This window comes from Arvicola amphibius, chromosome 6 (genome assembly GCF_903992535.2).
Source record: "Arvicola amphibius chromosome 6, mArvAmp1.2, whole genome shotgun sequence".
Classification (NCBI taxonomy): domain Eukaryota; kingdom Metazoa; phylum Chordata; class Mammalia; order Rodentia; family Cricetidae; genus Arvicola; species Arvicola amphibius.
In genome coordinates, this window is record NC_052052.2 from 121,920,194 (window position 1) to 121,937,939 (window position 17,746).

At 43.0% G+C, this 17,746-nt stretch overlaps 1 protein-coding gene across 4 annotated transcripts in view; it reads left to right on the top strand.

Moving 5' to 3' along the window:
- Nucleotides 1-17,746, top strand: part of Elmo1 (engulfment and cell motility 1) — a 517,917-nt gene that overhangs the window by 194,002 nt on the left and 306,169 nt on the right. For all 4 annotated transcript variants that reach the window (XM_038333241.1, XM_038333243.1, XM_038333242.1 and 1 more), the window contains 3 exons: nt 5,099-5,149; nt 6,306-6,428; nt 8,823-8,954. In XM_038333241.1, the coding sequence (XP_038189169.1) occupies nt 5,099-5,149; nt 6,306-6,428; nt 8,823-8,954 (306 nt within the window). The remainder of the gene's footprint in view (nt 1-5,098; nt 5,150-6,305; nt 6,429-8,822; nt 8,955-17,746) is intronic.

Here is a 17,746-nt window from a genome sequence, read left to right on the forward strand (position 1 = left end):
AAGCATTGCTGCTGTGGTAGAGTCAGATGTGGAAGCCCCTGCAATCTGTCATTATCATTGGATGGTCACTGGGGTCCCCATTTGCTTGTGGGTGCTTTAGTTGGTCCAAGTAGTGGGGAGAGAAGCAGGTGAGAATGAGAAGGGACTCCTAGGTTGCTCACTGGTTGAGATCTCCACTTTCAAATGTCGAACTCTCTGCTTGGTGATGTGCTTGTCCTGGCTTGTGAATGTGGCTGGGAGACAATTAAAAGGAGGAGCCCTTCAACTATACCCAATTTAAACTAATCATTTGATGCTTTCCTTGGTCTATAGTTTTTGTTTCTTAAATGAAGAAAAGACCATTGCTGAGGTAGATTTGGAGAAAGTGGCATTTTGCTGCCTTGGATTCTAGCTCAGACTTCAAAGTGCATTCCTGTTTAGCAGTCAATGCAGCACGTGTTGTCTTGACCAAAATTCTCTTCTTTGATAGCCTGGGTGGAAGGATGCCTCTTCCTATCTCTAGAAAGGCCGTCAAGCATTCCACAGCACTGCCAAGACCTTGTTTCAGGACGATAGAAAGGCAACGCACCCCCGAATTTTTTATTTATTTATTTATTTATTTGTTTGTTTGTTTGTTTGTTTATTTATTTATTTGTTGATTGATTGATTGATTGTTTCCTAGGGTTTTAAACTTTAGGCTGTAAATGTAATAGATCCTGACTTAACTTGAAGGTGAACTTGGCAGGTTGGAGTGGAGTTGTGGGTGGGGTGCACTTTCGTTTGCTGAACTCATGATAAGCCCGGGGCAGCCTGGGAAGAAGGTACACTACCAGCTCACAGCATGCCTTAGAGGAACATTGTCCCTTTACATACAACCAAGGATTTTCAACAAAACCACACGGTTTCTGAGTTGGGGTGGGGGGGTTACAAACTTGCATTCTGGTCTGAACTCTTAGATGTTTATGGAAATTTTAGATCAAGGTAAATGAAAGGGAAAGTGTATGCCTGCCCGAGGCCTATCTCTGTTTTTTTTTCTTGGATCTTTGGAGTTAGACTTGAGTAAAATTCTCAAGTCTAACTTGAGAATGTCCTTTTGTATCCTATACTGAACACCACTGTTAACTTATTGAACAAATTCTCTGATCTTGGGCAAATAAGAAATCAGATACCAATCTGTTCTGATTTTAGGTCATTGATAATAATGGAAATAAAAAGAAATAATGGAAATATGATGGAAATAAAAACAAATTAGGTAGGGACTATGTGAATCATTTTTGAAATTATTCAAATGGGAATGACACACATTTTTGCCAAACATTGTTATGATAGTAACAAACCATTACAAAATATAAATTAATAACCTTAAGTCATTTAATAAACCAATCAACGTAACAATATAATCCAGCAGAAATCTGCAGACTATTATATGACTAGCTAGTATTTGAAATAAATTAGCAATATGGTCTGTATTTTCTATGCAAAGTTAATGTTGACTCTATAAGCCATTGAATTTAAGACTTGCTCATCAGCACAGGGGAAGTATTATGGCTTTTAAATTTAAAATAATACCTGAGTGAGTTAGGAGAGAAAACCTAGAAGATCAAGATCCAAGTTCATGATGACCCTACTTTTGGATGCTCAGTGGAGGCCTGTAAAATGGGAATTGCCCTAACTGCTTACCTGGGTTGCCGTGGATTGCATCAACAGCTGAGGGTGAACACCTTTATCTGAACTTGACCTTAGATGAAAATAGCATTTGAGCTGGTCTAAATTGATATTGGTACTGTTTCTAGTATCATTTTCACATTAAGGGAAAAGCATCTTATTTCCATTTTACAAAGGAGGAAACTGAGGCTCCAAGGGAGTAAAGACCCTGACCCATGGTCACTAAGGTGATGAGAGCCAGAACTGGGGAGCCCCGCCTCCTAATCGTTTTTAACAGCGAAGAATCCCATTTAATACCAGTCAAGCGGGAGTCTCCCACAGTAGAGACTTCCCAGAAGTCACGAGGAAATGAGGTCTGCTTTCTCATTCCAATTAAACTATTAGCTAAGTGTTTGTGCTTTGAATTTTACAGAATACTCCCTTACTCCCTTTAAAAAATCGAAGATTAAGCCTAGGGCATTGGATCAATTCTGCTACAATCGAAATCTTTGGCTTTGATGCCTCTTTCCTGCTTGAGGGCCAGACATGTTCAGAGCACTCCATTATCACGATTTTTTTTTTTATTTTCTAAATGTATGCAATGAATTTGGAATAACTAAGCTTTGGTGTCTTCCTGGGGTAGCGTTTGTGCTGTCCCTCCCCTTAGGGAATTCTTTTCTTTTCTTATCTTTCTTCCTTTTTCATGATTTTTTGAGACAGGGTTTCTCTGTGTAACAGTTCTGACTGTCCTTGAATTTGCTTTATAATCCAGGCTGTCCTCGAACTAATTGAGATCTGCCTGCTTCTGCCTCCCAAATGCTGGGATTAAAGACATGTGCCACCACCGCACTATGGGGAATCCTTTTTTTGCTGCACAGATGAAGGGAATTTGTGCTTTGGTTTTGTCGGGGAAGGCATGACTGCTTCCTGGGCAGGTGGATCTTTTTCTTTGCTTGCTGTTTTAATGGAAGACATGTTAAGATGTTTTCCAAATTTTTCTACAAATACATAATGGTTTTATAAGAATTATTTGAAAATGTCTTTTATTTAACACATTCAGAAAAGACAAATTCAACCTGCAGAAGGTTGAAAGAGTGTTTCACTGGGTTCCCAGGGTGGCCCCCTGCAGCTCTCACTGCTCAGACCCAATCCCAGCACTATTTCCTCTTTATCTTTGGTACATTTCTTCCATTTATCTGCTTTTCCCACCGAAGTTAGCCATTTTTATTTACAAAACTACTTTGAAAACCAACAAAGATATGTGTGGCCCCATTCCTATGTCAGTATACCTATATCTATATCTCCGTGTGTATGCTTGTATCATTTAAGGCTTTAATATGTTCCCTGCATGTGCTCATAATTATTCAAACAGTTCACGAATATTAGACATATATCCATGAAGAGAACAAGGATACTTTTGTTTCCTCTCTGATCTAGCTCCCATTTTTAAGAATTGTATAAAATACTTTTGATCTTTGATCAAACCCTTTTTTGTCTGTTCTTTGTTAGACATCATCCCTTGGGTTTGGAATACATCCTTGAGGCGCCCCAATCAGAAGAACTGTGTAAACAAATACGCAGATGAAGAAACTGTCTTATTTCTTCTAACTCACTTTTAAATTGTGTAGAATAATGAACTACATTTTCTTTTCCCGTTTTTGTTGGTCTGATTATTGAATGGCACTTCGATTTTATAAATGAGTTTACAAAGTTTTAAAAAATTAAAAGAGCCATGGGATTCTATTATCTGGACCAAGAGAAGGAATATGATATAGAAGAAACCAGTTAGCCCTGTGTTTATGTGGAAAGAGAATACCGCTTTCTCCAGCGTGGAGGGTGGGTCTTCTGGGTTGCCACTCAGCTTGTTTCTGGAGGTATACATGGTCCTCGTTTGGGTTTTAAGAGTGCAGAAGAGGACCTCAGACTGGATCTGGACTTTAAGGCCACCTAGTTACTTAGGCTATCCTGAGAGTATATCCACCCTTTCCAGTGCAGAGGGCCAGCAGGGCTTGACACCATATATGCCCCCTTCTAACGGAGCACGCTCTGAACTTCCGTCCCCTCTTCTCTCCTGCTTGCGTTCCTCTCTGTGGTGGTGATGGCGCTGTTAGGTTGATGTAGAGAGCAATGTTGACATCCTTGATTGTCCTCTGACTGTAAGTCATCATGTTTCCTTTGTCAACCTAGATAAATGGGCCCTGCTCTCCCGTTCTGCTCCTGCCCTCCTTGCCTGTATGACCCCTGTTAGCTTCTCTCCCCATGCTCTTGATTCTCCCAGCTTTTTGCAAATTTAATTTAATCTTGGTAGAATTTATAGTTTTGCTTTGTAGTGGTAGTTTGGTGCCTCTCTACTTAGGGAGAATTGCAATGCCAACAATACTCCTCAGCAACCACAAAAAGGAATATTTGGGTATCTTCCTGAATATAAGCAGTATTTTCATATTCTCTGAAAGTTTCAAGGCTGGTTTTGACTAATTTTCTCTGAGTACTTGCTGACTAGTATTCATAATGATAATCTTTGAATCAGGCCTCTTCCAGATTACGTCCTGTGTCTGTGATAGACACCAGGACCAAAAGCATCTTGGAGAGGAAAGGATTTATTTCAGTTTGCAAGTCCCAGTGAGGGAGGCCAGGGTAGGAACTCCAGCAGGAACCATGAAGGACATTCTTCTCACTGGTTTGCACCCAAGCCCTTAATCAGCTTAAGCATTCCAGCCCCAACTCCCCGGGGAGAGCTCTAGCTACATCAGTTAGCAATCAAGAAAATACCCCACAGACATGCCCACAGGTAAATCTGGTCAAAGCACTTACTCAGTTAAAGTTCCAGTTTTCTAGATGTGTCAGGTTGAAAACTAGGATTAGCCATCACAAGTCCAAATCCTTGGAACCAGTGCAGTGCAATCCTCGGAATGCTAAGTGCAAAGTAGAGAAGCAAGGCTGAGCCCAGCCGAGTGCGTCTGTCCAGTTGTTAGTCCTTCCATCATTCAGACCCAGTTCCCTGGCATAGCTTCCTCCAAGTCTAGGGTCTGGGTCCTCATTCTCATTTTGCACAAATTACGACAAACTGGCTTTTGGCATACTTTCAACATTTGACTTTTTTTTCCCCATTTTTTGGTTGGTCTGCTTATTTATTCTTTTCTTAGTAAATTTATGAAGTTAAAATGTAGGGATAAGAGCTGTGGAAGACAGAGACCGCCTCACAGGGGCAAACCATTTCTGTCCCTTGGAGTGTTTGAGTTTTTAATTTTTTTTCAAGAAAAAAAAAAACCCAGAAATTAAAAAAAATCCTACTTTGCTTTTGGACCTGGATTTTATAATCCAAGTGGAATGTACAAAAATTGATTTAAATGGATTATTTCCTAAGAAATACTGCTGATATACAGTGAAGAAGCACGCCCCAGGATGAGGGCATTCCTGCCGTATCAAAGGGAGCCTTTCTAACCGAAGCCTTCTGTGGCCATGTTTTCTTTCACAGGAGATGGCTAATATCTTGGCTCAGAAGCAGCTGCGCTACATCATTTTAACAGTGAGTACCTGTGTGTGCCAAAGCCACTGTGCCCGGGAGAGATGACCTGGTGTTTGTGGGCTGTTCTGGGATTTGCCACTAGAGTTCATCAATATGGCCAGGCTGGGAGGGGGAGGGTATTTTAGAATTGGCACAGACAGTGCCCTGCTGCAGCAGCTGCCTTTGTCGCTGGAGGGCAGAGTCATCCTGCTGGAGGAAGTCAGGCAGAACAGAATCAGGGCATCAGCTTGACTGCTGGTCCCTGGGCTTAGTTTTGCAGGAAAAGGAAATTGGGAATGCCTCTGCTCAGCCAATCCACCAATATGAGCTTGTTCTGGTTTTGATGAGGAAGCTAGTTGGAAGGATGGAAAGTCCTGAGAGAAGATCCTTAAACTTCAGCAGAAAAGAAGCCCACAATGTCAAACTTGTAAATGTTTAGAGATGAACCAAACAGAGAGGGTTCTTTACTACCTCTTTACTGGTTATTGGGAGGAAGCAAGTTTGATGTTTATCAAACTACCAAACAGCAACAACCCAATCTGATGTTATAACTCTGGAGTTCAGCAAGCTTACACACACACACACACACACACACAATCTAGGTCTTGCCATTGTTCAGGTACATTGTTGCGGTATGGAGAAGAAAACATTAAAAGACCAGTGCCACTATTGAAAACTGTTGACGAAATTCACCAAAGCAGTGGCATGTCTTAGAAGAAGGAGTGTGCCATCCCATGGGAGCCACACAAGAAGGAGGACCCAAGGTACAAGACAGACACAGGAAAATATGGGCCAGAGCCTGTACTATGCTTTCTTAGGGAAGGGATGCTTCAAGGAACACATTCCAGCAAAGTGGCTATTTAGGTTCAGGATTGGCTAGCTTGGTGATTGCAGTGGGCTGTGGAGCTTATTATGGGTTGTGTCTAGTCCGAGGGTACCGGACTCTGGGTGTTTAGGACAATAGAGGGTAGCCCTAGCCCTCCTCGTTTGTACATGGAAGTTTTCTTCCTGCGGCATCTCTACAGATTGTCCGGGTCTGGGGTTGGGGTGAAGGTTCTTCTGGGTAAAGGAAGAAGTCACGTGTCAGAACTTCAGAATCATGACAAGAGTTAACTTTGTGGTCTGAAGCCTTTCTCTACTAATTCTTAAAAATATGATTTGTCAACCACGTCTCTAGCATGTCATCCGAGCCCAGCGGGCCATCAACAACGAGATGGCACACCAGTTGTATGTGCTCCAAGTGCTCACCTTTAACCTTCTGGAAGACAGGATGATGACCAAGATGGACCCCCAGGACCAGGTGAGTGGGGGCTCCCCACAAGTGAAAGCAATGACAGAGAGACAGTGTCATCAAATACTCCTCCTTAAGCTACTCTAAAATCAGAAATTTGATGGATTTTTATAATCGTTTTATTGCCATCTCAAGACATGGATATGTGACTTTAAAGTCTGGGTGAACCTAGGATCAGCGAATAAAATGAACGGGTTCTTCCCTGAGGCCCTGTACACATGTGTGTTCTTCGTTTCTGGCCAAGAGCTGGAGGGTAAAGCCCCGGGCTCTCGACCATAATACATTAAATGGAGTCAAGTTCCCAGACAACTGAGGGGACATGAAAAGCCATGTGTGGCATCACTTCTACAAGCGGGGAGCAATTTTCATCCTCTAGTAAGACCCTGGGCAGAGAGGGAAGACCTCTGCCTTCCCTCAGCGACTTCTCATTTCTAGGCTGACATTTTTGTTGGCTGGCTGTTTGCTCTAACTCCCTGCTACCTCTCTCACTGCGTATAGAACATTCTGTTTCCATCCCGAAGGCTTTGAGGCAGCTTCCATGAATGAGGGCAGAGTGAGAGGAAACAGCTGGAAACCCTGCCTCCCAAGCCCCCGCTGTACACATTTTCAACTCACACGGCCCTGCAGCTTTGCAGAGGAAAGCATTCATTATTGGCATGTGAGGGCCTGATCTTTTGCAGATGTGGAGCCGCACGTGTTGAGTGTGTGGCCGCTGCAGCCATTCATCCATGGGGAGAGGCCATGTGATGGAGAGTGATGGGGAGGCTTGGATAGGCCAAGCATGGTAATCCCAGGGAGATAAGACAGTTATCTTGCTGCTTGGACCGAGGGGGACCAGTGCATCTTAGTGTGGAGGGAGGGGACCAGTGTATCTTAGTAAGGAGGGAGGGGACCAGTGCATCTTAGTATGGAGGGAGGGGACCAGTGCATCTTAGTATGGAGGAGGGGTCAGTGCATCTTAGTATGGAGGGAGGGGACCAGTGCATCTTAGTATGGAGGGAGGGGGACCAGTGCATCTTAGTATGAAGGGATGGGGACCAGTGCATCTTAGTATGGAGCGGCACTTTTTGGAAACTCTTCCTCCTGTTTATTGATTTATCATCCTAACCAGTAACTGCATTCACATTCCTGTAAATCTCGCTGCGGCCATCTCCAGGCCTCTTTCTATGTTGCCAAACTGAATTTCTGTGCCCATGAAACCATATTTGCTCTCCTTCCATTGCTCCCCGCCCTTCTGGCTCCCTCTAAATCACTGCTCTACCTCCTGTCCCTTTTAATTTGACTACTTTAGGAAGACCCAATAAGTAAAGAAATATTTGTCACTTTGTAGCTAGACTATTCTACACTGTTTTTATTATTATTTTTCATTTTTTAGATTACAGTATAATTGCATTGTTTCCCCATCCCGTTCCTCCCTCCAGTCCCTTCTATGTACCTACTTCCCTTGCTCTTAAATTCATGGCCTCTTTTTCTTTAGTTCTTGTGTGTGTGTGTGTGTGTGTGTGTGTGTGTGTGTGTGTGTGTGTATGAATGTATTCCGAAGTATATAAATACAACCTTCTCCATCCATATAACGTGACTTGTGTGTGTGACCATCGGGTACTAGATAACCAACTGGTGTGCTCTCCCCTGGGGAAGACTGCTTCTCCCACACTTAGTATCCCTAGTTCCCTGTAGTTGTCTGCGCAGGGCTGAGGCTTGGGAGCTTCCCCTCCACATCAGCACGTCTCTTGGCGTTGTCCTTGTTCGTTCAGGTGTTCTTTTGGCAGCCAGGTTGGTGAGACTTCATAGTTGTGGCTTCCCTGATATTTCTAGAAAACACAGTCCTACAGCATTTTTGCAGGGTTCTTCCTTATGGTAATGTGTTAGAATTCGCTCCTGTCTGAGGCTGAGCGATACCCCACATATGTCTGTAACCAGATTCACCCTTGGAAGTCCACGTCACATTGTTTCTGTCTTTGTGCTCTTCTTTTATTTTTACGGTGTGGTAGTTTCCATGAGTCAGGCCTTGGTGGGGTGAGAAATCCTTTGAAGCTCAAATGCTGCTCCCAAACCTTGTGTGCCTCTTACTTTGCTTCAGACAGAACATTGCTCACAGATTCTCTGACTTAGTCTCCTCCAGTCACAGCCCTTGCGTTGTATTTGGGGCTTTTTATGTAGGACTGCCCTGGCTAATTGTTATCAGAACTGCAAAGGACTTGGCTGAAGGACAGCTGTAGATTAATGCCAAGCCCGCGCAGCACAGAGAGCCTTCTCTCACATAGGACATGGCTCGTCTCTTTTCGGCTTCGCATGAGTGTGGTGATTCACTTAGACTCTGGGGAAAGCGGGGTTCTTATGTCTTAGCACACAGTGAAAGCAGCTTTCCTTTATGCCTTTTTTCCCTCTCTCTAACTCCTTCAGGCTCAAAGAGACATCATATTTGAACTTCGAAGAATTGCTTTTGATGCCGAGTCGGAACCTAATAACAGCAGTGGCAGCATGGAGAAACGCAAGTCTATGTACACGCGGGATTATAAAAAGCTTGGCTTCATTGTAAGTATGGTGCCTCCAGCGAGCTCACCCCTCCGCTCCTCCCCCGCTGACCTCAGTCACAGCGAACGTGTGGTCCTCTTGTGCTGTACAGAATAGTTTCCACATTTCCAGATGTTTCGCTGGTTTAAATAGGATCACATGCAGATCTCTTCTGGCTGCGGCGAAACGGAATAAGTTACACAAGTGTGACTAATACTGCGCTTGTTTATGCAGTTCTGATTAAGTGTAACCGAGAGTAGCTAGCCCGAGGATGCGTTGAGCCTTCCTGAGTGAGCCTCTTTCCTAAGATGCTGTGGTTTTCCCTTGGCTGAATGAGCCATGGCAGTTCTAGGATGCGTCTTATTATTGGGCTGGTGATTGGATTGCTCACACTGTTGATTCCATGTCGAAAGAGAGCTGGACCTCTCTTGGAACTGAGTCATGATGAGAGTTATACACAGTTTGTTTTTTAAGTCCTATTTTGCTACAAATGTTAATGGTTGTTTCACACACACACACACACAGTTTACAAATCAGAACACGACGTGTCTTGAGTCTAGCCCTGCTGTTATGGTTGTCGCCTGTGTTCTACCTTACCCCAAGTGTCACAAGTTTGGGAGTGACCTTTAGCTAACTTGAAATTCTGCAGTTGTAAAGTTAGCTTTCCATTTCAACCTCCGTCATTAATTACACAAGTAAGATTTTGGCTTTCGTGGTTAGAAATCACTAGGCAGTGGTTTTTATTTCAGATGCTCTTTGGGAAAAAGAAAATCTCAACTAGTTTTTGATTGCTCCAAATTGCTTTCAATAAGCATCCAGTGATTCGCATTTTATCTAGGATGGGTCAAAGTGACCATTTTTCAACCTTTCATAATGTCTCTTTAATTAAAAAAAAGTCCAAGCTATTGGTTTTATAGTATAGATATCGCCAAATAAGAATGTTTAAAGATAACGTATTCAACTTTGCAGCTTATTTAAAAATGTTTTCTGGCGTTACTTCTTCCACGTCTCATATCTTTAGATGAACTGGATTGACTGGTGGGGCTTCCCTGTGTCTTGGTGTCTGTAGATGTTACCTCCTTCACTTTTGCACCTTTCACAGGGGTGCAGCCCAGTTAAGGTGGACCCCATCCGCCTCCCACTTCTCCTCCTCTGTCCTCCAAGTTTTCCTTCTGTGTGGGGAGAGCAAGGCACATCTATTTTACTTGGAAGCAGTGCAGGATCATCTGGTCTATTTTATACACAAATCATCAAAATTGCCACATGGAACTCATCCTGGCACGGATTTCTCTTGAATCATGTACCAGCTATCAACACAGTGTTTGCTCTGTGTCCTGTTTAGCCGCCCAAGGTCCTGTTGGATCTAGACTGCAGTAAGGAGGCCAGAGGAGAGCAGAAAACAGAGGATGCAGGGTGTCTCTGGGAGTGAAGTCCGGGCGTCTGGGTGGGGGCAGGAAGAGTCATCCGTGGTGTTTCCAGCCTGTGGATTTATACCCTGAGCTGAGGGATGAGCGATTTTCACTGTGTTGTGCTGTCTGTCCCAGCGTTATTGGTAAATCCATACCCACTTCTGTTTTCAGGTGTAGGTGGCTGTTGGTCTTCTGTCTTGTGTTCTGTTTCTTGAGTATGCAATGGGCAAGGGTGGAGCTTTTTCACCAAAAGTCAATTTGATGTGATTCTGAGGACTCTCAAATTTATGTGGCAGTATCGGCAAAGATTCAAATAGTTCTTTTTTTGGGGGGGGGGGATTTTCACTAGAGAATATCCCAGAGGGAACGCTGCGTTCCTTCATTTTTTCCACGAATTTTTTTATTTTAAAAACCTCCCTAGAAGTGTCTCCCCAGGCCGAGGCCAGGGCCTTGCATCAGAGGGTTGAGAAATTGGAAGACCGTTGAGGAATGAGCTATGCTGAAAAGGAGCCAACAATGTTGACAGCTGATGCTTCACTGGTGAACCCCGGGCCTGGCAGAAACAAGCCTGGGTACAGATTCACAGGCTCGTTCTGCCACCTAGCGGCCGCTCTGCGGAACTGCTGCAGACTTGTTGGCAACTTTCCCCTCCATGGTCTCAGCAGACCTGTGTTGAATTCTTTCTGTATCAGTCAGTATCAGTCAAGGCAGCTGGGATAGTTATGTCGAGACCCCCAGGTGATTTGATTTTTTTCTTTCCTTTTTTTTTTTGTGAAGCGTAAGTAGGCATTATTTGTCCTGCAATTAGCGTTTACTGCTTTTATCAATGACGAGTTCTGAAGCAAGCAGTTTGGTGAAGAGCGGACCAGTAGTACACTCCTGTCAACCACATGCTTTTGAATATAAGCAGTTTAAGATTAGCTTCTAGGACATTTTCAAAATTAGAAAATACCGTAGCAGAACAAATTGGTAAAGGTGATGAAACCCCCATTTAACACAGAGCATCTTGTTTTCCGATTTAAATTCTGGTGAAACCTCCCTGATTCTCAAGTAACAATATGTAAGTTCAATAAAGGACAAGACTATATCTGTTCTCAAGGAGAAATCCTCTAAAGAGAAGTAATGGGGACAATTAATCTTCTAAGAAGCACATCAAAGAGAAATGAATTAAATCTTTCAAGGCAATAATAAAATGACTAACAGAAACCATCACAGAATACCAAATCCTGATAGAAGGGACTTTCAGAAATATCCTTTGGAAAATGCATCAAGTCTCTGGTGGCACCCTAGGGAAGAAGGGTGCAGTTTATCTTGAAGTCAGGAGATCATTTATTCTCTGTGTTAATTTGGAGGTCTCCTTCCTCACATAGACTTATCAAGTAAAATATTCTTCCCGGGCTATACGTAGTTCTAATAAATTCACAACCAAGTTACACAGCTTTAAAAAAATTATGGCATGAAGAACAAATCTTGGTTGTAAGTAGATTTTTGGGATGGTCACCAAAAGGATGATTTAATGACAACTTGACATTAAAACCAACCATGGTACCAACGTAGAAGGGACGGCTGCCCCAACAAGGCAGAAAGGACAATCTTTTTTAAGTATGACAGTTTGTTTGATGGAGGAGGTAGATGGATTTCACACTCCTTGGCCCAGCATCCCCAAAGAACAGGGCTTCCTAATAAAAAGAATTCTAGAAATATATGTATAAAGACAGGGTCTCACTAGATAGTCCCAAATTCCAGAATCTTGATGTAAGGTTACTATGTGGCTTGTATGGTTTGTAGCAACAGAGAAAGACATCGTGCTTTAAAACAAAGCTGCTTGATCTTATAAGGTGGTCACGACTCCTAATTTGGAAGAGCCAGGTCCCTGTGGGAGAAGCCGGCTGCTGACATTCTTACTGAAATGGAGGAGCCATGAGGCCATCTGTAGAATAGTCACCAGGGCACAAACCACCTCACTGCCTGTAAAATCAATGGGGAACTGTTTTAATACTTGGTGACACTTGTAACCCAAATCAGCACTCACAGGGTTTCTTTCTGGCTTGACTTTCCTTCTGCTTCCTGGTCAGTCAGGGCAGATAATTGATTAAAATTCTTTTTCGTCTCCTTCTTATTTATTTATTTGGTGCCTCCCCATTCTGTTGCCTCAACCAAGAAAATAAACTGGAAAATAAAACAATCTGGCTTTCAACCATTATAATTTCCTTTAATGTGAGAACTTCTAGACATTTCCTTTAGCTTTTTTGTAGTCATCTTAAAAAAATAAGAAGGCAGAAAGGATAATCAGTGGGCTGGAGGGGTGGCTCAGTGATTAAGAGTACTAGCTGCTCTTCCAGAGGTTCTGAGTTCAAGTCCCAGCACGCACATGGTGGCTCACAACCATCTGTAATGGGACCTGATGCCCTCTTCTGGCCTGCAGGTGTACATGCAGAGCACACACATATAAAATATAAACAATTTTTTTCAGAAAAGATGATCAGTGATATGAAATATACTTCCTCGGAATTAATATTCACGTCCAGATATTCAGGAGGCGCTCTGTCTTCTTGAGTGATAGGAGGTAATTATGCAGTTATACAGATATGATTATACATAATTACAAGTGCAGGGCTTGCTGTCATCTTGAACGTCTTCCCGAGAGTAGATGGCAGGAACTGACAGGGACTGTGTCTGTGCTGACCTCCCATTGCATTCCAGTCTCCACGCTGCCGAAGGCGGCATCGTTGGCTTTACATGCTATTACATGGAACCACTATGAGAATACCACTCTAAGATTAAACACGGGCTCTGGATCCATGTTGCTCACACCGTTTCTCAGCCCCCCCCCCTTTAGACTGTGTAGTAACGCAGGTCAGATCCTCTTTTTCTCTCTCTTTGAAGTCTTCAAATAAGATACTTGGTCATAGCCCAATGGGTGAGCATTTGATCAGCTTGTTTCAAAGCCTTGGGCTCAGTTCCTCCAAACTGCTAATTAGTAAATACAGAAATAAAACCAAGGAAGATATAATAACCATCTCTATCAATAAATTGATGATCCTAAACTATCGGATACTTAATCGATTGTTGAGTGACGGTTAGCATGTGGAAAGAATCCACGAATCTAGATGCTTTTATTATGAAGTTATGAAAGCTACGGGCGCTGTTCTTGGAACGGTGCCCAGTGACTGATGACACCGGGACATGTGGGGGGCAGGAAGATGTGGAAGCTGTCGGTTGCCCTGGGCTCAGCGAGAGAGTGCACTGTGCGCTTGGTAAACTGCTGATTAAAGTTCGCATGCCCAGCGTTTATGTTGTGTAGAAAGAAAAAGAAGGAGGGAAAGAGTATAAAGATTTTTATAGTCAAAAAGGGTTTGAACTACACAGTCAAGCCTCATTACTCCTGGATTCCATCCTTAATAATTCTCCTACTTGTCCAAATTTATTGTAACTGCAACACGAACATTCCAGATACTTTTTCAATGTCATTCTCAGACGTATACATGCTGGCCTGCAGCTGCTTGGCTCATCTTTGGATGCAACTCCCCTGACACTGAGCAGACTCGGGTGTCAGCCTGCACCCTGCAAGCAGGCTTTCTGCAGCCTGTCTCAGCTCACTTTCTCCCCTCCCTCTTGTTAATATCATACCACTGAATTATTGCCTGCGGTTCCTAGGTAGAAGGAGGCTTTGATGTGCTATGTGGAGAAAGTGCAGAATGTGTGTTTTGGACGTGGATTTACGATGCAGTTGGCTGCATGCTGAATGAAGCAAATGAACCATAAATATTAACTAAGGTGTCTTTAAGTAGGAGTACACCCAGACGGGGCTGCTGCAGTGCTGCAGAGCTAACAACAGCAGATAAATTCATGACCAGAGGCTCACCTGGATCTAGGCTTGTGCTGCCCCAGGAGCCGTGCAGCTGTGAGGTTAGAGCTTGCTGTGACGTGTAAAGCATCACTGAGAAGGTGGCATTGCTCAGTTGGTAAAGGTGCTTGCTGCCAAGCCTGAAGACCTGGATAGGAGCCCGGGGACCCACAAGAAGAGGAGTAACTCCTGCAGGTTGTCCTCAGACCTCCATGGCTGTGCTGTGCACACACATATGTTTAATTGAAGAACATTGTGAGTGCCTCTGATAAGGAGAATCTGATGTACTTGGTTGTTATCCTCGTGTAGCCAGAGAGGAGTGTCCTAGAGGGTCTCTCATCTGTGGAAAGTGGAGAAGAGCAAGCCCCTTCCTGAGTTATAGGGTTTCTGCATACACCTCGTGATCTTGGAAAGTGCAGGGAGGTGGAGTGGGGAGGACACTGTACCTCACAGTGGATTGGTTTGTGTATTTTGAAGCAGAAAATGCCTTGGAAAGTGCTTTGCTGCCAACCTAATATCACGTCCATGTGCCTGGACGGGTTTTCTCTAAAACTGCCGCAGGCCAAGAGCTCAGCCCGTAGCAGCCCGTCTGCTGATTTAGCATGGTGCCACCAGGGTGTGAGCAGGTTTGCTCACTGCCAATATGCCTCGGTCTCTTCTAATACAAGGACGGCACTAGTAAGAGTGGCTAAGACATTGTGGGTCAAGGAACTTAGGCTATGACACTGCTCTCACTTTTGTGGTGTTTGTCTCCTTTTTGCATGAAGGAGCTTACAGAAAGCACAGCATAGAACAAGCTTTGCTGACGATGGAGCCACTTTCCCCCTAGAACAATGTGATAATTGGGTGGTATTATTAGTCAGTCCTGTGGCTTATATCTTTTTTCATTGATTTAATTGAGCTCTACATTTTTCTGTGTTCTCTCCCTGCCTCTCCCCTCCACTTCAACCCTCCCCCAAGGTCCCTGTGCTCTCAATTTACCCAGGAGATCTTGTCTTTTTCTACTTCCCATGTAGATTAGATCTATGTATGTCTCTCTTAGGGTCCTCTTTGATGTCTAGGTTCTCTGGGATTGTGATTTGTAGGCTGGTTTTCTTTGCTTTATGTTTAAAAACCACTTATGAGTGAGTACATATGATACTTGTCTTTCTGGGTCTGGGTTACCTCACTCAATATGATGTATTTTTAGCTCTATCCACTTGCCTGCAAATTTCAAGATGTTGTTATTTTTTTCTGCTGTGTAGTAATCCATTGTGTAAATATATCACATTTTCTTTATTCATTCTTTGGTCGAGGGGCATTTAGGTTGTTTCCAGGTTCTAGCTATGACAAACAATGCTGCTGTGAACATAGTTGAGCACCTGTTCTTGTGGCACGATTGAGCATCCTTTGGATATATAACCAAAGTGGTATTGCTGGGTCTTGAAGAAGGTAGTTTCCTAATTTTCTGAGAAATCACTGTGGCTTATATCTTAGCTACATATGTACCCATAAAGAATAGATCATAAAAGCATAAGGTCAATACAAATTTTTTAGGCTTATCATACTTTTTAAAATTCTGTACATTTTAAGTCTGTAGAATCCTGGAGGTCTCTAGGTTCTCAGCGAGGAAATCCTGACCAGTATTTGTGAGGATACAGGCTCCATCTAGTTCCTCCTATCCAGGGAACTTATGGGGGATGCAGACAAAGGGATTTTCAGAAACCTAGTGTGTGATTCCTAGGTTTCTTTTATTTCCTTTTGTTCCCTTTCTTGTTCTAGAGAGGGTTTAACTATGTAGCCTTGTCTAGTTTGAAACTTGCTGTGTAGACCAGGATAACCTTGAACTCACAGAGATCTTATCTCTTGTACTTATCTCTGCCTCGAGTGTTGGAATTGAAGGCTACAGCAGCATTCCCAGCTTTGTACATGGTGCTTGTGAACTCACAGATACTGTGAGCCTGGTTCTTGGGGAACAGTTACCACCTTTCTCAACATCCTTGATGCTCCTTCACTCTGGTCATGCCCCCTCTCTTCCCATCTGACATGCTGGTGTCATGCACTAGCTCCAATGATTCCTAGGTACAATATTATTGTATCTCGAGACCAGCTCTCAAGGCTACATCTAGGGTTTCAGGAGAAAGTCTATAGTGTGGCAAAACTGAAAGTTTTTTTTTTTATTTGAGGGCTATGGAATAAATTTACATATGTAGTATTTGAGTCATGTGTTCTTAAATTTTTTTGTCTATTTTTGTTATAGTTTAAATTTTTCCTTTATAATTTTAAGATATTTTTATGTTTTTAATTTTTAAAGTTTTTTTTACAGAGCTATGTATCTATTTTACAGGAGGCTTTTTGCAATAATAAAAAAAGTTACAAAGCTGTCTGTGGAGGTCATAGCATATTTTTTGATTAAACAGTAAGGGTCAGAGCCATTTACCAGGTTTCAGGTGTAAGACTGTGACCAGTCCCTGGGGGCACAGTGCCCGGTGAGACAAGATGCAGAGAAATCTGTACAGAGAGTCAGGTCTTTACCAGCCAAACTTTGGTAAGCAAAGAATTAGGTTGTTTTGTGTTTATAACCTTGGTCAGACATCTGTGACTTTGTCCTTGTGTATATCTGTGAAGTTTTTAACTTATTATCTGTGTTTAGAAACATTTAGTCTAGTTTGAACATTTAGTGTGGTTTGAACTTGTTCTGAGATAAAAAATGAGCTAATAGGTATGTAGTTTGTCTTAGACTGAGGAGAATTTGCTTTTTTTAATGTTAGTTTGCGTTAAAGGAACAAAGTGGGCTTTTAAGTGTCTTACAGTCCTCGTGGGACAATAGATCTAGCTATGAAGCATATACTAGTATCTTTTATATATCAAAATCACATAGCTTAATGAGAAGTCATTTTCCTGACCATCTATGGATATATGTGTCCATAAGACTGAGATGTAATTGGGGGATTATATAATACACATCACCCGAGATTACGCATTACAGTATAGGTTTTGGGGAGACACCGTAGCTGCTTTTGCCCATGTAAAATTACCCAGGAGCCACATTTTCCCGAGTCAGTGGTCCTGCGGACCTTGCCTGACTGGAATTCTTCTCTATCAGAGACTCATTCCTTCTGTGGGTTGACATCTGAACACTCGTTGTCACCTGCTGTATAGTCCTATGGCCTCCGACACAATATTGGTTCAAACTGAGGCAACATGGAATTAAACCCAGAACATGAATTTGAGTGGCTGGAGAAGTGGGGAGGTCCTCACAAAGTTTAGGAGAGGGGGAAAAACATGATCAAGATTATTATATCAAAACCAAACAAACCAACAAAAGAACAACAACAAAATACCAGCTAGTTTAATCACTAATAAAGGCAGAGCAGAAATAGCCACCAGGTGGTGCAAAACCACAGCCTTTAGCTTCCACCCTGCCCGTTTCTGGTGCATTGCTTGAGAGCTTGCAGAGTTAGCAGGTATTGGACCAAGTCAGGGGGCTTGGAGTCACCGAGCCTGCATTGGTGCCCTGGAAGGGACTAGAAGCATTCTAAGATGTCTCTCCGTCCTCCCTGTGAAGTGGAATTTGC